Source organism: Cnephaeus nilssonii (genome assembly GCF_951640355.1).
Source record: "Cnephaeus nilssonii genome assembly, chromosome: 17".
Lineage (NCBI taxonomy): Eukaryota > Metazoa > Chordata > Mammalia > Chiroptera > Vespertilionidae > Cnephaeus > Cnephaeus nilssonii.
In genome coordinates, this window is record NC_137088.1 from 1,828,654 (window position 1) to 1,853,217 (window position 24,564).

At 58.8% G+C, this 24,564-nt stretch overlaps 1 protein-coding gene across 2 annotated transcripts; it reads right to left on the reverse strand.

Annotated features, from left to right (window-relative positions):
* Nucleotides 1-1,860: 1,860 nt before the first annotated feature.
* IP6K1 (inositol hexakisphosphate kinase 1) lies at nucleotides 1,861-22,622 on the reverse strand. 2 transcript variants are annotated; one of them, XM_079794975.1, is made up of 6 exons: nucleotides 22,447-22,622; nucleotides 6,926-7,255; nucleotides 5,788-5,998; nucleotides 4,485-4,666; nucleotides 3,009-3,184; nucleotides 1,861-2,540 (listed from the first exon to the last, which is right to left on the reverse strand). In XM_079794975.1, the coding sequence occupies exons 2-6, from the start codon at nucleotides 7,146-7,148 to the stop codon at nucleotides 2,004-2,006; spliced, it is 1,329 nt and encodes a 442-aa protein (XP_079651101.1). In that variant the 5' UTR covers nucleotides 7,149-7,255; nucleotides 22,447-22,622; the 3' UTR covers nucleotides 1,861-2,003. The 2 variants fall into 2 exon arrangements, with proteins under 2 accessions (XP_079651101.1, XP_079651102.1); XM_079794976.1 differs by lacking the exon at nucleotides 22,447-22,622 and adding an exon at nucleotides 20,697-21,881.
* Between the last annotated feature and the right edge of the window lie 1,942 nt (nucleotides 22,623-24,564).

Below are 24,564 nucleotides of genomic sequence, written 5' to 3' on the forward strand. Positions count from 1 at the left end.
ACACACATGCCCACCACCTGCCCGGTAACAGGGCTGGGTCTCCAAGTGTCGAAAGTGCTGAAAAGAGGGGACCCCCCTGGGGGAGAAGCAGCAAATCCCAGGCCCCTGCTCTTAGTGCCAGGAAGACACTGTAAGAGGGTACATCTGCTCCCCAAATACAGAACTCGGGAGGCACAGCACGCCTCCGGGCCGGGCAGGCTCAATCACAAGTACCCAGGGGCCGTCTCCGCCGCTGCCTTGCCGGGAAAGGGCGGGCTACACCATGAAGGGCTGCTGCCCGATGGCTGAAGCCACAGGAGGTACAGGAGCGAAGGCGGTCGTTACGGACCAGGACGAGCAAGCTGTCCCCCCAGGCCCAAGGAACGGGAACCTGCCCACCACTGGCACAGCGTCAGAGGCCGAGAGATGGGGCCCATCAAGGAGCCCGTTTAAGATGCTGAGGCTGCATCTGAGGCCAGGGAACCCCTCAGCTACCAAGGCCTCTCAGACACCGGTAGCAAGCTTCCCTTTAATGCCCGAAGTGACCGCGGCAGTGGCCTGCGCTCCGAGGGAGGGCACCAACCTTGGCAATGGGTAGGGGGTGCAGTGTCACCTCCTGGCCGCAAGTGGAGGCGGCAGGCTTCTGGGCCATGACGGGCCGCAGCAAGAGAACCACCCCCATGGGGAGGGGAGGGAGGGGTCCTCCGGGGCCTGCCCTGCACTTCAGTACTGAGTGTTAAAGGGGCCACACTCCAGGCCACAGAGGGTGCTGGGCCAACAGGGAAACGCCTCCCACAATGCATTCTGCTCCCCATTCTTCGTGAAAAGGCAGCACCTGCTGAAGGGCACAGGGGCAAAGCTCACCTCAGAAATGGGAGCGAGATCCTTTGCTGAGGAAAGCAGGAAGGAAATCAGTTCTCACTAATGAACAAGGCTACACCCAGGGGAGGATCCCGAGACTGGAGCTGGCAGATGGACAAATGGACAGACTGATGGACTCCAGGACCGAGAAGACAAAGCTCTCCAGCAGAGCCTGGGCCCTGCATCGGGTGCAGACCGTGGCCCTGTGTGCAGGCCAGCCCAAGCGGAGAGCTCCTGACCTGGGCTGCTGCCTGGAGCTTGGCTGGGGAAGCGAGACCCTGAGCGGACCACAGCCCGAGCCTGCGAGCAGCAGCCCATCCGGAGCAGCACGGCTGCCCACGCCAGAGGAAGGGACTCCCGCCCACGGCACGAGAACTGCGGACACCGTCTTGGCTAGAGCCGCCAGACGCCCCGAGGCCTGGTGGGACAGGCTCTTCGGCAAATGGAGCAGGGCCCCTTCAGTGGGACAAGGGGCGGGGACTCCGTAGGCAGGGATCTTGGTGAGAAAGGCTGGCTGGGGGTGCAGGCAGGAAGAGCAGCAGGTCCAAGTGCCCGAGTGCCTGGGAATCCCAGGGCCTGCCCTCAGCCCTCAGCCGGCGTCAGCCCAGATTCTGAATCCAGCCTCATGCCAGGAACAGATGGAGGAGGGCCCCAGCTGGGCACAGCTGGCCTTGTAGTGCCCTGGGAGCGTCAGTCAAAGAGCGGCTGACGCCCACACTAGGGTACATGCCCCTAGAAATGGGCACCCAATCCCTCTACTTCCGAGGAACGAAGGGTGAATGGGCATGGAGGGGCCCTGCATGAGCCCAGGGCTTCACCCCACAATTAGCAGGGCCCTGCAGCCACAGGCCCCAAAAACCCAGGCAAGAGAAACCAATGTCCAAGGGCACCCTGTCCCTGCTGCAAGCCCCCCAGGGGCACCTCCACCGAGTCAGCCTGGACACAGCAGGCGGAGCTGCAGGCCTGGCTGAGGACGTGTGCTCTGCTCTCCTCTGGGTTATATATATATGGATGCCAGGCTACAGCTAAAAACATTTCTTTTAGTTTATACCCAAGAGAAATATAACCCTTTAAAAGCAAGTCTGTGTGTCCTCACGGCGAGTTCCGATCAGTGGTCCCTGCCTGCGGGTGGAGAGGGAGGGGTTCCGGGCCCCGAGCTGGGCCTACTGGTTCTCGTCCCGCATCTGCTCCATGATGCTGATGAGGTTCTCCAGGCCGAACACGTAGCCTCGGTCCGGCCCGTCGTGCACGGTGGGGTCATCCCGGAAGCCCTTGAACGTGCTGTGTGCAAAGTCGATCATGCGGACGTCCACCTTGGGGGAGGACACGCTCTCGAGGCTGGTGCTGCTGGGGCTGCCCGGGCTGGTGCTCGGGCCGCAGGGTGGCGCCACCTCGGGCAGCCCTGTGTCCAGGTGCTTGAGACGCATCTCGGAGCGGCGGTCCAGGCAGGTCTCGGACCAGCACTCCTTGCCGTCGTAGATGACGAGCAGGGAGCTGGAGTAGAAGCGATAGGAGGCCTGTCGCTCCAGCACGGCCTTGAGGCCCCGCAGTTTGCTCAGGATGGGCTCAAAAAGGTCACGCCGCAGGTCCACGCCGTTGTGCAGGTACTGGTAGAGGGCACTGCGGAAGCCTTCGATGGAGAGCCCCCGGCCATAGTACTTGTTCCTGCAGAGGTAATGCCCTGTGTCCAGCTGGTACACCTGAAACCCCAGGAGACAGACAGGGTGAGTGCCAGGGCGTCTGATGGCCTCAGCGCCCTGGGCAAGCACCATCTGGAAAGTACTTCTGACCAAGCTGGGCTTTCCTGCTAACCCCACAACGGAGGCGGCGGGCCAGGTGCGCCCGAAGGGTCCCCGCAGGACGGCCGGGAGAGAGGCGCCCAGCCTGCAAGTCCTCTGCCATCACTTTGAAGTCCTTTTCCAAGCTGGACTCAAACTAGGAACATCTGACAGACCAGAGTCTTACTTGCCCCAACGTCACGGCAACAGGCTCTCCCGGCAGCTGGGTACCTGGAGCCCAGACCAGAGTCACCAGACACGGACAGAGGCTCCGGGAACATGCACCCGGGGAGGCGCTCAGCACCGGGGCTCACCCTCTGGCAGGAGGACACCTGGCCCGGGTAGCGGGGGACAGGGCCCCTCCAGCTGGCGGCGGCACCTGGCTCTCACCTGCATGCCACAGACCCTGACGCCCAGCGTGGCCGACGTGCTCTGCTCGCACTTGCGCATCTGCCGGGCAGCCTTCTCGGCGGACGCGTCGTCGCCGTGCTGCCGGGTGCCCATCTTCAGGTCCAGCACGCACGGGCACTTGAAGTGGTGCACCACGTTCTCCAGCAGCAGGAACTCTGCGCCAAGGTCAAGGCAACGACAGCAGGCGTTCTGTACGGGCCTCCCAGCCCGCCAGCTGCAGGCACCTCCCAGCTCCCGCGGGGACGCCACAGCACCGGCTTCTCTCACCAAACGCTTATGCCCTGGCCAGTGTGGCTCCGTGGTAGAGCGTGGCCCGCGCACCAAAGGCTCTCAGGTTTGATTCCTGGCCAAGGGCACGTACCTGGGCTGCGGGTTCGATCCCGGCCACAGCGGGGTGCGTGTGGGAGGCAACCAATGGACGTCTCCCTCCCCCCTCCCTCCCACTCTCTCAACATCAATGGGGGAAATATCCTTGGGTGAGGATTAACCAAAAAATAAAATGAACATTGTACTGCGGTGAAACACACACACCATACCATTTGCTGCTTTCAGTATTTAGGTGTGAGCTCAGTGGCCTGCAGCAGAGTCACATGATTGTGCCGCCATCACCACCCGCTGCCTCCACAACTCCCCAGACCGCACCCAGAAGCGGCGGCACCGCCACTTCCTCCCCGGCCCCTCAGCCCTGGTCCCGCTCCTCCCCCGGCCGCCGGTCTGCCTGTGCCAGGTCCCTACTGTCGTGGCGTCACAGAGCCCCCGTCCCTGCCTGGCTCTGTCACTTAGCAAAAGGTCTTCGAGGCGCCTCCATGCTGCAGCGTAACACAAGGCCCCTCCTTTTACGGAGTAACGCCACTGTGCGCGCCACCGCCGCCGAAGTCACCGTTTCTCTTCTTTGGCTGCGTCTTGCAGCACAAAAAGCTGAAGGAGACTCCGGCGGCTCGCACACACCCCTGCACCGCCAGGAAGACAGCTGCGCCCCGCCCCGGCCGCCAGGGCCTCGCCGGGCCGGAGACCCAAGGAGACCCGGCCGTGGCACTACCATAAAGATGAGAAACCGGATTAACATTCCCAACAGGAGTCCTGAGAAGAAGCTGGGTTAAAGCTCTACCAGGCCGTTTTCTGACTTAACCTCAAACCCGTGGGCTGTACATCTAAAACGCAGCCCTTGGTACTTAGGGCCTTGTGCTCAAACGGCTGTGGCCTGGGCTCCTGTCATTTCCGCCCACGTCTTCAGCTAACCCTCCGGACTGCAGCACCTTCCCTACCCCCTGAGGGCAGGCGCTGCGTGTTTCAGAGGCAGTGGAGGGTCAGTCTTACCGGTCCCCAAAGGCAGCACAGTGCGCTCTGCAGGGAGGAGGAAGGGGGGCAGGGCCCGTGGAAGGGAGACGGGACCAGGAGCCCGGCAGGAGGTCTGGCCGTGGCACTGGGGGCGCTGACAGGGCGGCAGAAGGATACTGTAGAGCTTCCGGTCCTTGGACTCGGAGCGCATGCGGCTCAGCTGCTGCTTGTGGCAGCGCAGGCTCCAGGGGTTGTGGCTGATCTTCTCGGAGCTCAGGCCGCTGTTGCCATCCAGCATCTGGAAGGGGACGTCCGAGTGGCTGTGCAGCTCCGCCTTGGGGCTCTTTGCCTCCTGGGAGCTGAGGAGAGAGCAGACACGATGTCACTGCCTGGGGGAGGGGGGAGGGGGGGTCTGCGGCATCGATGGCAGACTCTTTCTTTAAAACCCCGCACGGAAGCCCTGGACATCACACCCCGATGGCTGGCGCCCCCATTGGGCCTGGAAGAGGAAGTCGCGGAGAAGAGCAGGCCAGGGCGCGGGGGAGGAAGCAGCCGCCAGCGAGGAGGGCACTCCCGCCGCACAGGGCTTCTGGTGAGAAGACGCCGCCAACGGAAACATCAGGACGTGACCACAGCCTCACGCAAGGCTTTGCTGGGAGTGACCGCAGGCGCGCTGCCGCACAGCCACGCAGAGCAGGGCCACGCGGAGCAGAGCCACGGGGAGCAGGGGCACGGGGAGCAGGGGCACGGGGAGCAGGGCCACGGGGAGCAGGGCCACGGGGAGCAGGGGCACGCGGAGCAGGGCCACGGGAGCAGGGGCACGCGGAGCAGGGCCATGGGGAGCAGGGGCACGGGGAGCAGGGCCACGGGGAGCAGGGGCACGCGGAGCAGGGCCACGGGGAGCAGGGGCACACGGAGCAGGGCCACGGGGAGCAGGGCCACGGGGAGCAGGGCCACGGGGAGCAGGGCCACGGGGAGCAGGGCCACGCGGAGCAGAGCCACGGGGAGCAGGGCCACGGGGAGCAGGGGCACGCGAAGCAGGGCCACGCAGGCGAGGCCGTCCTGGCAATGGCAGAGCGCAGCGGCGGAGGCCGGGGCGGCTGCTACAGCGACGTCAATGTCACTGTCCTCTCCCGAGCCGCTGACAACCCCAACAGGGTGGCGCCGGCAGAGATCCGGTCCTTTAACTGAAGTGGGGAGCCCGCCAGCCCCCTCAGCGTGACGAAAGTCCCCTTTTCTTCTGGGGGGCACGGCTGAGGCCATTCGTGGGTGCCTTTCTGTGATCCCCTTTCAGAGCCACAAAGCTGGCTTCTTTGCCAACCGGCCCCGGCACCCTCGGAAGTCTCCGCGGTGAGGTGACACACGGGATAGGTCACCCTACATGGGTGGCCCAAGACCAACAGCCACTGCCCCCAACTCGACCTACTGCCCACAAGCACCAGTGGCAGGGCCTGGATGGGGAGGGGTGCTGCCCCCTTACCTCTCAGTGGTCTCGAAGGGCAGGCTGGCTTTCTCCTCCTTGTGGTCGCTGCCGCTGCCGGACCGGTGCAGGCTCCGGCGGGAGTGCTTGCGCCGCGGCTGCTCCCGCTCGGGCGTGTCGTCCTGCTCCACCGCCTCGCTTTCCACGTACGGGTAGGCCACTAAGTTGATGTAACCATCACTGTCCCCCTCGAAACAGACGGACACCACCCCTGTGGGAAAACAGGCAGCCCGTCAACAAAGGTCGCACCGACGGCTGGCGCGGCACTCGGCACACACCGCCCTGCCCTGAGCGCACGGACCAACGCGGGACCCCAGACGGCACCGTCTTTCCAGAGGCAGCTTCCCAGCCGCCTCCCAGGGCTCCTCACCCTGATCCTGGGCCCCTCTGTAGCTCCCCCACTCTCATCGGGAGCTCTCACTCGCACCTAATGTGCCCTCGGTGACACCTGCACCGACATCATCTGCCCTCCACCCATTTTATTTTTAAAATATAATTTTTATTCATTTCAGAGAAGAAGGGAGGGGAGAGAGCTAGGACATCAATGAGAGAGAATCACTGATCGGCTGCCTCCTGCACCCCCCCCCCAGCCCCTGCCCCGGATGGAGCCCGCCACCCGGGCATGTGCCCTGACCGGGAATTGAACAGCAACTTCCTGGTTCATAGGTCGACACTCAACCCGAGTCCCCCCCACCCCCCACCCCACCCCCACCCCTCCGCATCCTTTCTACAATCCTCTACATCTCCCAGACCTGGCTGGCTCCCTACTGGGACACGTTCTCAGTAAGTCCCTAGGAAGGGGGTTCAGAAGTCGGTTTCTGAGTCCTTGGTGCACTCCAGCAGCACAGACGGCCTCACTCACTGCCGCAGCCCAGGAAGCACCCCCTCCCTCCTCTGGGCCAGGAAGGTGCGCCTCGCCTCCCAGCAAGCTCCCCCCTGACCCCGCATGGCCTCCAGGAACCCGAATGCTGCCCCTCGATGAGTCCCCGAGACCTAAAGACCTCGCTGATGCTTTGGGATTGGATCTGCATAACAACATGACTGAGCTGCTCCCAGACAACAGAGACCCAGTCGCCTCCCCCACCCCGCCCCCCGGGCCAGCAGGAAGCCGCGCCGGGAGTGCAGCCCAGGGACCCACCTTTGTACTCGGGGGTGAACTCCTTCATTTCGGGCGGGAGGGACTCGTAGAAGCGCTGCTCGCGGGAGATGAGGGGCTTGCACACCGTGTGGTCGTCGTAGCGCATCATGCTGCTGTGGCCGCCCACCTGGTGGATGAAGGGCTCCAGGAGGACCCCGCGGTCCCCGGCCAGACTCGCGCTCTTGCCGTACTGCCCCACTTCCATGGTTTGACAAACACACATCGCGTTGGGGGCCCGCTGCGCACCGGGGGCGGAGGATGCAGCTCATGGGCCACCGCCGGGGAGCTGGGCAGAGGTCCTGCGGGCGGGAGCGGAGTGCAGGGCAGCGTCTGCGCAGAGAGGAGAGGGGGGAGGGAGTCAAAGCACCGGACAAGCCGGCCCCTCGGTGTCTGCTCGGGAGTCGGAGCCGGGCCTGCGGTGTGAGGTGCCATGCTGGTCTCCTCCCGCTCCCTTTGTGCACAGAGCCACGTTCTCTCCCTCTGCCAGCTCTCAGGCCCCTCCGGGCTCTCGGGAAGATGTGGTTTGAGAGCCGCCAAGTACGTCACAGCCGCCAGGAAAGCCGCTGTCCCTGTCCGTTCACAGAGAAGCGTTCAGGACAAAACCCAGAAGCAACACGAGCTCCTTCCGTTCAGACTCCCCCACGGCCAGCGCTGGGAAGGGTCCCCGACTCAGAGGGAGGGCTTCTGCCCGAGCGAGCAGGTCACACCGGCTTCCGGCGGGAAGCCCCTCCTGGGTGAGCTGAGAATCAGAGACACGTCCTGCTTTTCCCAAGGGACTCGGCTTCAGACCTCATCAAGTTCGGACCACGCCCCGCACCCCGGGCCTTCCTCCCGCTGGCCTTATACCCACCAGTGGGCAAGGAAAAGCGCTCGGTCTTCAAAGACCCTCCTTGTAATGTCCATTTTCTCTCAAGCAAGTTAAAGCAGTGGGCACCTTCCTTACTACTGAATATATTCCTATTATTTTTAAAAAATATATTCTTATTGATTTCAGAGAGGAAGGGTGAGGGAGAGAGGTAGAAACATCACTGATGAGAGAGCATCATTGATTGGCTGCCTCCTGCACACCCCACACTGGGGATCGAGCCCACAACCCCGGCATGTGCCCTTGACCAGAATCAAATCTGGGACCTCTCAGTCCGCAGGCAGATGCTCTATCCACTTAGCCACACCAGCCAGGGCCTGAATATATTTTTAAAGCTAGGAAGGTACCGGCAAGACTACACCTGAAAAGTTCAAGACTGAAAAATAAAGTATTTGTGGAGCAGGAACATGGTTTTACCTGCAAGAGTCAAATCAATTATTTTTTCCTGAACCTCACACTGATGTGCAAAACGGGCTACACACGAACTCTGTTGCAAAACTGTCTTAACCGGAAGCTGCCAGGAAACTATGTTCCACCTCACTGCTCTCCACAAAAAGACGCCGCGCCTGCACCCCGCGCCCGCCAACCCCACTCCGCCAGGCAGACCAGCAGAGCTTCGAGGCAGCGCGTCTTTGCTTGGCCTTCTACTGTCTAGGTCTCCTCCAGGACCAGACTCCCTGTGCTCAGGGGTTTCCCAGGCTCCGCGGCCCCGAGCCGGGGTCCTGGACACACCCGCGTGGCCCTCAGGCAGCCTGTGCTGCTCTCACAACAGCACTGCGCTGCCGTCTAGGTCCCCGTCTGTCACCACCACACCGTTCTCTCATCTCCACCCAGGACCGCGTGGTTCCTGCACAACGGAAGCGCTAAAACAAAGGGTGCCGGAATGAACTGAGTCACTGCAGAAGAGCCCACTGGGTAAAAGCGCACCATGAGCGGGAAGGACTCACAGCGGCAGAAAGGACTGAATCCATGTCTTACGTTTAGGGATATGAATCACCTACTGGGTCAAGTCATTGCAACCACAACATGATTTCGTCAAAACCCCACTTAATCTTGTTCTAAGTGTCTGTTCTGACAAAGGAAAGCCTAGCTTGTGCCATACTTCTCCCCCCACTCACCCCCTACTGCACACAACCAGTAACAACAGGTACCACACAGCAGCCACGAGGACCGGGACTGAGTCAGAGCATGTGACTTCTCGGTTCAAAACCCTGCCATCTCGCCCCATCTCGGCCAACGTCAAAGTCAGTCCCGTACCAGAGCCTGCCAGATCCCACGAGACCTGTGGCCCCCCGCCCCGTCCTCTCCATCGGGTTTCCTAGCCTCCCCACGCTCACACCTCACTGGTCACACCGCTGGCACACGGGCACACTGTGCCCCGATGGCCTCTGCACCTGCCTTTCCTTCCGCCTGGACCATTCTCCCCCCATACCCACATGGCTAACTCACTCGCTTCCTTCAAGAGGACTGAAAGAGAGGCTCAGCTCAGATGTCTTTCTCTTTACGTTTAAACTGCGAACCCACGTGGACTCTCGGTCCCCCTTCATCTGCTCTACTTTTTCTTCCTTTTCGCGGTACTTATCCTCTTCTGACATAGTGTGTATTGTATTTATCGGTAACGTCTGTGTTTGTTTTTATGATGATGTCAACTCCATGAAGGAAAGACTGTCTGTTTAGGTCACTATATATTATCCTAAATGGCGGAGTAGTGTCTGGCACCTGGCAGCCACACATAAAACAGCTGAATAAATGCTGTATGCACATGTTTGCTACAGATGTGTGCGGGAGGGTGTAAGTGTATAAATATGGAAAAGTGTCTGTGAAGGACACGTTCTTCCTTTCCTTTTTTTCCTATCAGGGTTGTACATAAAAACTGTTTACAGACTAATCTAGGGCCGGGACCAGAACAAAGAGGTGGCTTTACAGAGGACAAGGCATGTTGGCCACAGGACAGAATTCCAAATCAACACACAAAGAATCGGCAAAATTCTGCCTTCGGACTCTAAAAGGATGACGATGAGAGGAAAGTGTTGTAACTGCACCCGGGTAAGAACAGCAGCAGCTGAACACCAACGGGAGGGACAGGCCTGGGCGCTCCGAGCAGTGCTGTTACTGACACAGAGAGAACAGGGGAGCCGGCAGACAGAGCATCTCAACAACAAAGGGAGAACCACACCAACGATTCAACCACACTCAGAAAATACAGCGAGTCTGCTTGTTCGGATTCACAACGGAGTAAGCCTAGGAAGTGGCCGCGAACAAAAGCCGTGGCGAGCAGCTGCAAGGAGATCCGGGAGCGAAAAGGTCGGGCTACTTGAGCACGAGGAGGGCACCAGCTCCGCAGCAAGACGCACCCGGCCGGCACGTGCTGAGGGGCAGCCCAGGCGCACGCAGCACGCAGGTCCGCAGACACGCACTCGAAGAAGTCTGGTTAGAAGTCCAAGTTCGGTGGCCAACGTATTTTTATAACTAAATCAACCACGTGAGTTTGACACGCAATCTTTTTATAAAGGGCAGCGCCCTGGTGCCTTCACGTTCCACAGGTATGTTTGAGAACTTAAGGCCCTGGCCGGTGTGGCTCAGTGGATAGAGCGGCGGCCTGCGGACTGAAGGGTCCCGGGTTCGATTCCGGTCAAGGGCATGTACCTTGGTTGCGGGCACATCCCCAGTGGGGGGTGTGCAGGAGGCAGCTGATCGATGTTTCTTTCTCATCGATGTTTCTAGCTTTTATCCCTCTCCCTTCCTCTCTGTAAAAATCAATAAAATATATTTTAAAAAAAGAAATGGTTTGTAACTCCAGTACTTTACTACCTCTTCTGAAGTCAAACATCCACTTAAGCGCTAAAAGCATAACAGTATCATGCCCTTTAAAAATCATACAAAATGTATCTCAGTTTTTTAAAATTTAAATTTACACTTACTTAGTCAGGAATGCTAAGTAACATTCTGGCAATAATGTATCTTCAGTTTGTTTTTTACTCTCTGATATAATCCAAGGTCAAAATAGCAAAATCACTCAGCTAAAAAAGAACAAAATGGGCCGGTAAGCCATTCTAACAGGAAAGCCACACCCAGAGCTGGGTTGTGTAGTTCTGGACTTGGAAAGCGAGTTTCAGAAACATACCGACCCTGGAGGAAAAGGACAGCGCGTGCCCCGAAACCCCGGGCCGCACAGGCCGCAGCAGGAAACTACCATGAAGGCCGCGGTCGCCGACCCGTGCTCCGCGGACCGCGGGTGGCCCGTGCGGCCGAAAGGTTGCGACCGCGGCTCTCAAGCCCATGAGCAGAGCCTAAGGCCTCCCGAAGCCAAGTCCGTGCTGGCTTTTCCCCAGAGGCTGTGGGCCCGTCGGCAGGCAGCTCGGGGGCGAAGACCATCCTTCCCGCCGGGGCCGGACTGTGTGAGGCAGGCAGGGGCTCACACCCTTCCTCCTCTGAGAACGGAAAGAGGACGATGTTCTCAAAGGGAGAGGGGCTGCCACCCGGAGCCTGCCCTTCCCGCCTACCAGGGCCCGGCCCGCCCCTCACCTAGAAGCCAGAGGGGTGTGCAGAGGCCTAGAGCAACCGGGGCTTGAAACGGAGCCGGGAAAGGCTAACGGCGTCTATTCTGTTGTTTGTCCTCCGAGAAGAGGTGAGGAACCGTTCAGACTCCTGGGTCCTCTCCAGGATCGAGGGGCAGTGACATCCTCCTGAGAACACCAGGCTGCGAGCAAGCAGGGAGCGAGGAGGGAGGGGAAGCTGGCAGGAGGCCCGAGAGGTGCCAGCCCATCAAGAAACGGCCAGAAGAGAACTAACTTAGGACAGAGAGAAAAGCTGGAACCCAGTGAGCCCCGTTCCTGCTTTTACTGGACTTATAACAATAAGAAACCTGTGCTTACACACACACACGCACACGCTCACGCTCACACGCGCACACACACTCACACGCACACACATATTTTAGCAAAGATCCTTTTGAAAATACCTTTCCCAACTGTGCTGGAATGAGTGGGAAAGGGGAGGACTGAGGTCCCAGTGACACAGGGGAAACCAAAATGAGGGGACCAAGAGAGAGGAGGAACCAGGTGTCCCTCCCTCCTCGCCTGAAGCAGTGTCCGCTCACGACTGAGTGGGTGGACCTTAACCAGCAGCACAGGAGCCACACCCGAGTCAGGGAAGTCTCTGCGTAGCCCGTTTACAGGAGCATCCCACCACGGTCAAACCCAGGAAGCACGTGGCTAGGATACGTGGTTCTAAGAGGAACAGAAAACCACAGAACACTTAAATGAGACTGTCTGGCCCTGGCCGGTGTAGCTCAGTTGGTTGGGCATGTCCAATGCACACCAAGGTTGCCGGTTCGATTCCCAGGCAGAGCACATGCTGGGTTTGGGGCTCAATCCCCAGTAGGGGAGCATATTAGAGGCAGCGGTTCTATATTTCACTCTCTCATCCATGTTTCTCCCTCTCCCTCTCTCTACAAATCAATTTAAAAGTGTTTGGCCTGGCTGGTGTGGTTCAGTGGCTGAGCACTGACCTATGAACCAGGAGGTCACGGTTCAATTCCCAGTCAGGGCACATGCCCGGGTTGCAGGCTGGATCCCTAGAGGGGCGTGTGCAGGAGGCAGTCAATCCATGATTCTTTCTCATCATGGATGTTTCTCTCTCTCCTTCTCCCTTCCTCTCTGAAATACACAAACACACACACACACACACACACACACACTAGAAGCCCAGTGCACGAAATTTGTGCACAGGTAGGGTCCCTAGTGGCTGCTGGCCGGGGCTTTCCTTCGTTCTGCGCCACCCCCTGTGGTCAGCGCACGTCATAGTGGGCAGTCAAACTCCTGGTCGGTCGAACTCCCGAGGGGACAATTTGCGTATTAGCCTTTCATCATATAGGATATATATGATCTTTTTAAAAAATGAAACTGTCTAAAATGCCAAAACATAGAATGGGGAACATCTTGGCCTCCGTCTCTCATACTGCCCATCCCAGAGGAGACCCCGAATGAAAGAGGAGCTTCGGCACAAGGGAAAGAGGTGCGAAGGGCCAGGGCCCGGCCTGCTCTCCCGCCCAGGCTCCCGCTGTGGCGGTGACGCTGCTCCCTCCCCTCCGCCCCAGTGCACTCAGCGGAGGGAGGCTGAGCTCGGCAGGGGAGGCTGAGGCCTGAGGCCCGGCGAGCACACTTAAGTGACTGGGAAGCTGACGGGTACCTCCTACCTGGCATCCCCGTCACCATAACACGGTTGTAACAGGCTGCTCCATTTCAGCACAGAAACGAGAGAACAGTAATCCTTGTCCCTCACCCGACTGTCACGTAGCTGTCACTCTGGGCCGGTAAGTGCAGGCCATTCCCAGCACAGATCGGCTGCCTGGGCCAGTGCCCACCACGTGGCGCCGTGAGCGGCACAAGGGGGACAGGAGCCCTCCCACACCGAGGGGAGGTGGAGCCGAGCCTCTGGCCACAGCTCTGAGCTTGTCCGGTGAGCTGGAGGCTCCTTCAGAGCCCCTCACACGGAAGATTCCCGGTTAAAACAGGGGGCCCTCCGGATTGAGGAAGGATGGAACCGTGAAGTAGCGCCCGTCTTTCCTGTCTCAGTGACATCGCAAAGCGCTGGAACGCCAAAGGGCTTCGGACACCTGAGTCTGTGCTGTTTTAAAAGGGGCGCCAAGAGGCAACGCCTCCCATCAGGGTGGCCGCCACCCAGAGCGGCCACGCCTGATGGGAAGCATTGCCTCTTGGTGCCCGTTTTAAAACAGGACGGTGTCTGCAGAGCAGCATAGCATCAAGACGTGTACGCGTGTGACTTGTTATCAGGGCTACCTGAATTCATAAAACAAGTTAGAAAGTGTGTTTTCTCTGACTGTTTTCTGAAAAACATTTGTACACTCTTAGTGTAGTTTCTTTAAAATGTTTGGAAGAATTCACTAGTGAAACCACCTGTGTGGGGAGTGCTCTTTGGAAAGATTTTTGGTAAATTTCTTAATAGAGACTTCATAGTTACCGCGTGTCGGTTTGGGTGCGGTGTGTCTGAGGACTGCCCTGTGTTCTAGGTGCGGTGCTTACTGAGCCAGCTGTTCATGCTGTCGCCGGCCTGGAGCCTGTGGGGGTAGCCGTGATGCCCCTCATCGCGGCCAGTGATGCGGGAGGTCACACGCGTACCCGTCTTGACGCTATACTGCTCTGCAGACACCGGAAAACACGACCAAGACCCCGTTCCTCAGACGTGGGCGCGGACCCCGTTCCCAAACGTGGGCGCGGACCCTGTTCCCAAACGTGGGCGCGGACCCCGTTCCTCAGACGTGGGCGCGGACCCCGTTCCTCAGACGTGGGCGCGGACCCCGTTCCCAGACGTGGGCGCGGACCCCGTTCCCAAACGTGGGCGCGGACCCCGTTCCTCAGACGTGGGCGCGGACCCCGTTCCTAGACATGGGCGCGGACCGCGTTCGGCTGTCGTCGGGGACACAATGAAGCGGCCGCAGCAAAAGCAGCTCCGCGCAGCTCTGCTCTTTGGGGAGCGCCTGCTGCTCCCCACGGGGCCGAGGCCTCAGGTCTCCCCCGCGAGGCCCTGCTCGGTCCCTCGGCGCCTGTCCTCCTGCGAGGCCTTCCCGCTCCCGGCCAGACAGCGAGGTCCTTTATCAGTCAGCCCCTCAAAGCCAGGCCGGACACCTCAGGCGGCCCCCCACGGCACCCACAGTGACAGGGCACCCGCCGTAGATGGAAGCCTCATCAGAGGGCGCCCAGAAGCAGGTGAGCAACAAGCAGCTCGTGAATGTGGGCGCCGGCACAGGAGGTAAACGACCTGTTTAACGCCTCGCAAACCACAGGAGTGTAACTGCTTCTAGCAGATTCGATGACAGCTATGTCCTACCCTCGTAAAACGCCAGAATCACCACTTAAGCACCTTTAAATGGTAGACACACACTTCCACCTACTTCAGACACCTGGAGCTCCGGAGATGGGCACTCGCTTTCCCCACACAGACCCACCGACGCCGCCCCTTAGGAAGGCGTGTGCCTGATGTCTTCACAGCAGCATCCTTCCTCAGAAGCAGCTCCAAACCTCTTCCTTCTCTCGCCTCCTTCCTGACCCTCCTGACACATCAACACCTGAAAAGACACTCAGTGGGTGAGCGTCGACTATGAACCAGGTCACGGTTCGATTCCCGGTCAGGGCACATGCTCGATCCTCAGTGAGGGGCATGCAGGAGGCAGCCGATCAATGATTCTCTCTCTTCACCGATGTTTCTCTCTCTCTCTCCCTCTCCCTTCGTCTCTGAAGCCAATAAAAACATATATATATATTGTTAAAGTAACTGAAAGCCTGAACGTGCAGAGCTCTCAGGATTCTGGGAGTCAGACACACGTGACCGCTGGCCGCAATGAGGGGCATCACGGCTACCCCCGCAGGCTCCAGGCCGGCGACAGCGTGAACAGCTGGCTCAGTAAGCACCGCACCTAGAACACAGGGCAGTCCTCAGACACGCCGCACCCAAACCGACACGCGGTAACTATGAAGTCTCTATTAAGAAATTTACCAAAAATCTTTCCAAAGAGCACTCCCCACACAGGTGGTTTCACTAGTGAATTCTTCCAAACATTTTAAAGAAACTACACTAAGAGTGTACAAATGTTTTTCAGAAAACAGAGAAAAAACACTTTCTAACTTGTTTTATGAATTCAGGTAGCCCTGATAACAAAATCTAAAAAGGAAACTTACCATAAGAGAGAGAAATGAAAAAATTATAGACCAATATCCTTCATGAACAGACACAAAAATCCTTTAAAAATGTTTAGCAAAACAAATCCGATGACACAGGAAAAAACAATACAACATGACAAAATGGAAATGCAAGGCGGACTAAATCTCTAACGACGGAGCCCATGTAACTCATCGTATTAACGGGAGAAAAACCGTAAACAGCGCTCTCCTCCCCCATCCCAGAAGGCGGACTGCCCCAGGTGCCGAGGGTAACTGTGCCAGGACCTGCCAGGGCGGCACCATTCTCTGCACCGGGCAGGCCAGCCGCCGCTCCTCCAAGGCGCTCTCCCTGGAGGTCTGTCGGCCTGGAGGTAGCGGCTGCTCCCGTTATTTGGAGTTCTCTCCACCTCTTACAGCCACTCTCTCATCACTCCAATACCCCCTTTCAGTTAACCATTCTTCCAATTAAACTCACCCATGCTAATTACTGTGCCTTTTCAGTTTCCTCAAATGTGAAATGAATGGGCTATACTAGTCTCATAGGGCTGTTAAAAAAAATTCCTGGGGGGTACGATTAGGGGGTGGAGGAAAAGAGAAAGAACTCATGGACAGACAATATGGTGACTGCAGGGGGGGGTGAAGACGGAAGAGGGTATAGGGGGATAAATGGTGACGGAAAATAAAATAAAGGGGGGGGGGGGAGAAATTCCTTCTCTCATCCACTTAGATGTTCAAGAGAAAAACATGCAGACCAGGAAATAAAGATCCCAACAGAGTAAGAGGAATATTATGTATTGGTTCTCTTCCCCCAAAAAACTTAAACTATAAATAAAATATAGACACTTAAAAATTTTAATAAAATGCCCTCTAAAGCAGCAGTATTTAAAGAATCATTTTCTCACTTCAACAAATTTCCACATGAAATTTTCATTCATTTAAACCTCTACCTTACTTTCCATCCAAAAAATACCATTTTAGCAGCTTCATAAGAATCAATTTAATTATTTAAGAGATTTGGAGAGTTTTAAAAGAGAATTCTGATAACCCAGTTCTACAAAGAGTCCAGTGGTCACTGAACACTGGTCCAGGAAGCCAAAGATGGACAGAAGGCCCCATGCCAGGCAGAGCTCTGAGCAGGCAGAGGGTGCCAACGTTCGGCTGTCGCCGGGAAGGGGTTTGGGGGATCAGTCTTCACCACCAAAAGCACTGCTTGCCGCTCCCCAAGTCACAATCCAGCACACTGGCCAGCACCTCTGCTGGAGCTACTTTCCAATCCCCCCCCCGGGAGCACCAGACAAGGAAGCCCACGCTGTAAAGTTACTGTGAGTTCACACGGTCAAGTCCCAACACGTGCTCCACGTGACCAGCGGTCTACAGAGGGAGCACCGTCTGGAAACCGGCACAAACCCCAGGGCGGGCTCCCTGCGAGACGAAGGGCGATTCGGTGAGCCCTATGGGTGCCGGGAGCCTCCTGGCCGTGTCCGTCAACCAACGGAGTTCCAGACACACGACAAGGACGAAGTCCGTTTTACAGCAAACAGACCCCGCACCCCAGAAGCCTGTCTACTGCGAGCCCCTGGCTACCTCAACGCAATACCCACAGTGCTCGCCTCTGACACCTGAGGACCACGAGGGAAGAACAGAACCGGCCCGGGCCCGCAGGACTCACTGCTGGTCAGCTCTTCCCGAGTCAGCGCCCCCTCTGAGCCAGCCTGGGAGCCGGAGCGGCTCCTCTCAGCCGGGGTGTGAGAAGGAAAACGTGCACACAGACTTGTGCAGAACACTCACTGCATCCCGATTCCTAACAGCCGGACCCCAGAAACCACCCCAACGGCCACCAGCCAACGGGACCGGATCACACACAGGACTGAGCAGGGAGAGAGCAAGCACCACAGAATGCATGCACCTCCACCAGGCGGCCCGAGACGAGCGCAGTCACCGCCCGGGACTCGGAGTTCTGTCCTGAGTCGCTGCGCACACCGATGAGCCGCACTGCCCGCGGCGCCTGCGGGAGAGGCGTGCTGCTCCTGCGAGCCGCTGGCCACACTGTCATCCAATCAATACATACCTCCCAGAACTCCTCACACACGACATGGCCTCTCAGGCACATTTCGATTAGACGCCGTCTTCCCCAGCTCTGCTCGCCATGCCGACCTCCAGCGCCAGCCCTGCAGCTGACGCCTGAGCACGCGGGGCTGAGGCGCGTTTTCTCCACGGGCACAGCCTGCACTTGGGAAGAGCAGGCAGCGCGCCCTCCGCCACAGGCTGGGGAGCCATTGCAGGCAGCAAACTCACCAACGGAAAGTGCAAAATATGGAGAACCACGGCACTTGACGCATCGCTGAGGGACACTGGTCTCTGGCACCGGGGCTGACGGCAAACAGCGTCACCGTGTCCCACTCAGCTGGGAACACGCACAGGAGGCAATCCAAAACTTTACCATTTCCAGTAGAGTTTTCTTTGACCAGTGAAATGGCTCAAATTTTGCCCTGGCTGGTGTGGCTCAGTGGATAGAGCGTCGGCCTGTGGACTGAGGGGTCCCAGGTCAGATTCCGGTCAGGGCACATGCCCTGGTTGCGGGTTAGGTCCCCAGTGTGGGGCGTGCAGGAGGCAGCCAATCAATGATTCTCTCTCATCAGTGATGTTTCTCTCTATCCTGCTCCCTTCCTCTCTGAAATCAATAAAAATGTATTTTTTTAAAAAATGGCTCAAATTTTAATTCACTGCCAATTTTTAAATTTGGGAAATTTCACATAAAAATCTGGATTTCTGGTTTTCTTAAAAAGGAAGTCACAAGATCTGACAGCACACTGGCTGGAACTGAGCGACAGTGACCTTTCAGACAGGGTCTGAGCGCGGCCACTCCCCACTGCCCTCGCCCTGCTCCCGCACTCCCTGCCAGCGGCCCTGGGTGCAGCCGCATCACGGACCCACCAGATGTTTATAATCAGCGCTGACTGCCAGAAGGCACACAAGGATGTACACATGATCTCATTTTTATAAAAATTGTAAGACAGGAAAGAAAGCCTGGGTATACACTAAAACTAACAGCGAAGTTATGGGTGCGCCTTTATTTTTATTTCTTGTTACTCATATGTTCTCTCTTTTAAAATTAGTGAACATATATTACTTATATGCAAGTCGTGTTTTTATAACCACTTTGAGATGTAATTCCTCCCATTTACAGTGTTCAATTTAACGGCTTAGCATATTCGCAAAGATGTGCAACCATCACTACAACCTTAGAGCAAACCCGTTAGCTCCGTTCCCCTCACCCACCCCAGCCCTGAGCACCCGCCAATCTACTTCCTGGGTTTAGAAATGTGCCTCTTCTGGACATTCCACATGAACACCCACATAGTATGTGATCTGTGTGCTTGGTGTCTTTCACTTAAGCATGATTTTTCCAGGTTCACCCATGTTGCAGCATGTGTCAGCACTGTACTTTTTTATTGCTCTATGCTACTCCATTTCATGTACACACCACATTTCCTTTTACCAGGAGCAGCTGACGTATATGTAAGTCGTTTCTCCCTGTGGCTTCATGAACACGCTGCTGTGAACACACACACGTTTGTGTGGACACGCTTGCCTCTCCCGGGGAATAATTCGGAGTGGACTGCTGGGTCTTACAGTAACTCCACGTTTAACCCTTTAAAGAACTGCCAGCTTGTTTTCCAAAGTGGCTGCATCACTTCACATCCCACCAGCTGTGCGCGGAGGCTCTGCTCCGATTTCTTCGCCCTCACCCACACCTGTCGTGAGTGACCTTTGGGTTACAGTTAGTTGTAAGGTTCATTCGATCGTACCGTGCCCAGATTTTCTTATGGGCTTCCAGGTGCTCTCCTTTCCTGGTGTAAACTTTAGACCTGAAAAGAGCCGGTCCGCGCCCGCTCCAGCCTGCACTGCACAGCGGAGGTCAGGAGCAGCTTCTGAGCCCCAACAAAACAGAGCCCCGAACAGGGACCCAGCACAGAGTGAACGCGCGACCCATCAGATCGCATTTGTAACGCCTCCTTCCTAAATGCAACTTCAGGGGGGTCCTGATCACCTTTCACTAAAGAACCAAGAGGTTTGTTTTCTCTCAGAATCCATTGCTCGCATCCTGCTGCAGTCAGGGGAGACATGAATCTGATGTCAAATCAGGGCAAGAGCGCAGATCCACGGGGACAAGCGCCCTCGCCCCACGCCAGACAGCGCACCTGCAGCCTTGCCCGGCCGGGCCCTGCCCAGCACCGGCCCCGGGGCTCAGGGGAGCAGTGGGGGGAGAGCCAGCAGCAAAGACGGCGGACGGGTTCGTTCGCAGCGGCCAAGAGCGCCTAAGAATCTCAGCACCCAGTGCCATGCTCACCAACACGTCTCCCGCGAGTCCAGACGGGCACCTTAGGAGGGGGTGGCCACAGCCACTCCTGAGGCGGAGCTCCTGTCTTCAGGCCTCAGTTCGGCCCGTCCTAGGCACTGAGGACGGCCCCATGGCCACCAGAGTCACCTGTCCCCCACGTCAAGCAGGGCAGGGAGTGGAGCGCCATGGCCCCTAAGCCCCCACTTCCACTTGCCCGTCCCCTCCGTTCTGTTGGGTTACGGAGGGTATTCCCAACTCGGGTAAATTGCGCACATTTCTGTAAACATTTGGTCCTCATCTACTCCATGCAGGGGCACAAGGACACAAAAATCCCGTCTCTGTAGTGAAGGGGTTAAGACTTATCGGAGGAAACAGAAACTACTTTTAAAAGAGCAGAGCCCACTTTGTTCTGCACAGGGCAATGCCGCTGCTGCGGTTCGGAGGGAGCAGAGCATCCCAGGGGCGGGACGCTCGCGGAATGTTCCCGAGGCAGGAAGGCCCGAGCTGGGCACCAGAGAAGAAGCCGTGAAGCTGAAGGAGCAGGGCACCCCAAAGGGTGCAGACCTCATGGATCCAGCTGGTGATCTGTGCAGAGAAATCACTAACGTGTGTGGAATGTTCGGTAAACCGTTTGATTAGCGGGGATCAGGCCGGCTCAGCCCTGGGAGGTGGGCGGAGGCCAGCTGGCCAGCAGCGCCCTGAGCGCGTTAGGACGGGTCTCATCCCGCACACGTGCAGCGATTCTCACTTCAAGGAGCATCTCCGGGCGTGCAGGGTGTCTGTTCTCACGGTTACAAGTGCTGACATTTCCAGGCAAACGACAGGAAGACAAAGGAGCTTCAGGGGACAGAGGGTCTGCTATGTTACAACAACATTCTCACTTACTGGCAATTAAAGATGCCCAGCACTGAAGTGCCGCCGTAGCCACCTTTGGGGAATACCACACTGAATCCAGCATCGTAAATCCTCAGGAGGTTGTAAAAGCATTCTCACAGGCAGCCAAAGTTCTTGGGGATTCTATAATCTCCTTGGGGCGGCAGTTCTAACACAGGGTTACACCATGGATGGACTTTAATGAGCCCTCGAACCCCTAAAATTATATGCAAACATTAGTGTTGAAAACTCACTAAGGGGAGAGTCTGTCACTTGCTATATCTCAGAAAGGCCATAACAGGCTGTGAGCCTAACTTGGGGTTATTTTAACAGAAAACAGCAAAAACTTAACCACGTGGCTGCCTTACATTTCAAAGGACGCGGTACATCAGGGTGGGGGGGTTGGTCAGCTTGGGACAATATTGAGAAGCTCCTAATGTTTCAGTGTCTCCCTCCTTCCGTATCAAGAACAGCCCAATGCAGCCGACCAAACAGTCTCCCTCATCATTGATGTTTCTCTCTCTCCCCCTCTCCCTTCCTCTCTGAAACCAATAAAAATATATATAATTAAAAAATAAAAAAAGAACTGCTCAAGGAACTGGTCTCACCAAGGTCAAAACTCATTCAAGATTCAAAAAATGACTGGAGGGAAGGTAATGAAATAAACAAACAAAAGACTACTCAACCCCTCCCCCCTCCAAGTGAGGCTCTCCAGACCGGGAGAGGGTTTCCCACAAATTACACCGGAAGGGGACCAGGTCCTGACCCACGGGCTCCAAGGATGGTTGCCTGACTCGGTGGCGGCCCGGTGCAGGCTCTCTACGTGACCACATGCGGGAGGCTGTGCGGGAGGCTGTGCGGGAGGCCAGGGAGCCGCCTGGGCGAGAAGGGCGCTCCCGCACCCGGAACTCTCCTGCGCCCCGGCCCCGGGTCGCCACCTCCCACCCTCGCGGGAAGAGGGCCCGGGGGCCGGCTTCCACGGGGCAGGATACACGTCGTCGGTTAGAAGTTCATTTGGCAATCCCAAACCACGCGCAACGACAAAAAAAAAAAAAAAAAAGTTGCATCTTTTTCTGACCCTAACACCTCCCTACGTTCCCGGGTCTCATCGCCTCGCAGGCAAAGGGAGCCCAGTCTGCTGAGCCAGAGGAGGAGGCGCCACAACTCCAAGCAGCGGGGGTCGGGGACCAGAGACATCGGTCCCCACACCAGTCGGGCATCGCGGGCATCGACAGGCCCTCCGGGGAGAAGCGCACGCTGAGCTCCGGGGAGCGCGGGAGGCGGCGGCGGGCACGGGGCCTGCGTCCCTCCGACCCGCAGGGCCGCGGCACCGGCCTGCCTGGCGCGCGGGGCGTGCGCGGGGCTGAGCCTCGAGCCGCCTGCAAACCCCTCGCAGGAGCGACATGGAAGCAAGAGGAAGGGGATTTCCCGCCCGGGAGCGCCCCGCAGGGCACCGGGCTGGCAGCGGGCTGGCAGCGGGCACGGGTCCGCGCTGCGGCTCCAGCGCCCAGGGCTTCGCGCAGAGACGCCGGTGTCCCGCTCCCCCGCGGCCGTCCCCCGAGCGCGGGGCGCTCGGACCTCCACCCCGAGGCTGTGCCCAGGCCGGGCGCCCGCTCCGGGGAGGCTCCGCGGGCGGCCGGCGGGACGCTCCGGAGATGCTGTGCGACATCCCAGCCCTGCGCGCGCCCGCTCCGACCCGCGCCCGCCGCTGCCCGCCCCGCGGCCGTCAGGCCGGTCCATCCGCCCGGGTCCTGTCACTCACCGGCCCGGCCCGGGCAGCGGGCGCCCACGGCTCCCCACGGGAGCTGGGCCCCCCGGGCCTCCAGGTTTCTGCCCGCCCCTGGCAGGCAGCGCAGGCGGCTGAGCCCCGCAGCAGCGGCCCCGCACCGGCCGCTCGGTCCAGCTCCCGGCGCTGCCCACTGGGTAGGATCAACAACAAGATGGCGGCCAGCCGAGGGGGCGGGGGCCGGGCGTCATAGTAACCAGGGCGGCAAGGAACCCGCCCCCGGCCGAGGCTGTGCCCAATTAACAACCTCTCCGCCCGACACCCGGGGAGTGCTTCCCGCTGACGGGTCAGCCTGCCTGTCAATCAGAGCCAGCCTCCCGAGGCCGGAGCCGAACGCTCCGGCACGTGACTGTGACGGCACGGGGGGCGCATGCGTGCGGTTCCCGGGGTTGTTGGCGGCAGAGCTTTTGCGGGTGACTCCGAGGCCGTGGCGCCCTTGGCGTCTCTGCGTCCGCGACTGCGGTGCGGGCCCGGCCGCGTCCTCCTGCGCACACGCGGCCCGCCTGGGAAACGCCTCCTGGGTGCTGTTTGCTTTTCTTGGCCACGCACCCGGGAGGGGGGGCGTCGCTGTCCCCAGTTCACTGGCGAGGAAACTGAGGTGCAGAGGGGGAAGCGGGGTCAAGGTCACGCCACCTCTGCAAGTGGAGGCGCCGGTGTAATGCCCCTTCCCAGGGGCGTTCCCGGCTTTGGCCCGGCTCTCAGCCCCAGGCGCCACGTTGCCCTTCCCTCTAGAGTTCAGGACCCCGCACAGCCCCTGGCACCCGGCGGGCACTCCCTTTTCCCGCCCTGGAGCATCTTGTCGTGAGCTCCCGTGACTGTCATGATAGGCCTCGAGTCCTGGGCTCGGCTTCGGGGCCAGGGGCCAGCTGCCGTCACGCCGTCACACCGTCTACGCACAGCAAGTGCCGGGCCCAGCCAGCGCGGTGGCTGTAGGCCCCGCTGCGCCATCTGTAACCGAGGATGCCCGTCTGGCTCTAGAGGTGAAGATTTACCGAGCCCTCAGCGCCGGGCTGACCAGTGCCCTCAGCAGCCTGGCTCTCGCTTCTGCCCCCAGGCGAGCTCCAACTCCCTCGCTTTAATGGGAGCACGGCAACCTGTTTCCCCACTGGGCGCCCTCGGCTTCCCCCCCCCCCCCCCCCCCGGGCATCGGAACTGGCTCCGGAAGGGAGGTCTTCCAGCCCCGGAGAGGACGCCGGTCCACAGACTTGGCAGAGGGGAGGAGATTGAGAGAGCGTGGGGGTACGCGGCGAAGAGCCCCACCAGACAGCAGGGCCTTGTGGAGGCGGGCAGTCTCCAGGGACCTGATGCGCGGGCTGCCTCCCGCAGGGTGCTAGGCCGCCTGGCCATGTGCGGCAGCCCAGCTCAGCACACGGAGGGCTGAGGGCCAAGGAGCCAGAAGAAACATCAGGAAAAAATGGGAACCAGCCCTAACCGGTTTGGCTCACTGGATAGAGCGTCGGCCTGCGGACTGAAGGGTCTCAAGTTCGATTCCGGTCAAGGGCATGTACCTTGGTTGCGGGCACATCCCCGGTAGGGGGTGTGCAGGAGGCAGCTGATCGATGTTTCTCTCTCATCGATGTTTCTAACTCTCTATTCCTCTCCCTTCCTCTCTGTAAAAAAATCAATAAAATATATATTTTTTTAACGGGAACCACCCCTCAGAAGAGAGCTGGCGACCCCTCCACGGCCATCCATGCAGCGTTCTCTACTCTGCACCAACCCCCCCTCGGTGCGGAAGCTCCCATCCCTCCCGGGAAAGCCGCCCCCACGCAGGCAAGCTGCCCCAGCGCGCCCGCCTCTCCTGGAGGGAACAGCCCCCGTGCCCACAGGACAGGCGGCTCCGCTGAGCGTTAATCGGGCCATCAGCGCCCTGGACATCGCCTCCCCAAAACGCACCTTCCTCCGCCCCGGTGTTCCCATGAGGCGGGCGGTCTCCACGGAGAACAAGGAAGCACAGATCTCAGCGCTCCTCCCACGGGTGGGCGACAAGGCTGGGACTTTGCTGTTTGTAATTTTGTTTATTATTGAATCAACTTGGAGACACAGCCCGGGATCACGTGAAGAAATTCCCACGCAGCGAAGCAGCTCCGTGGC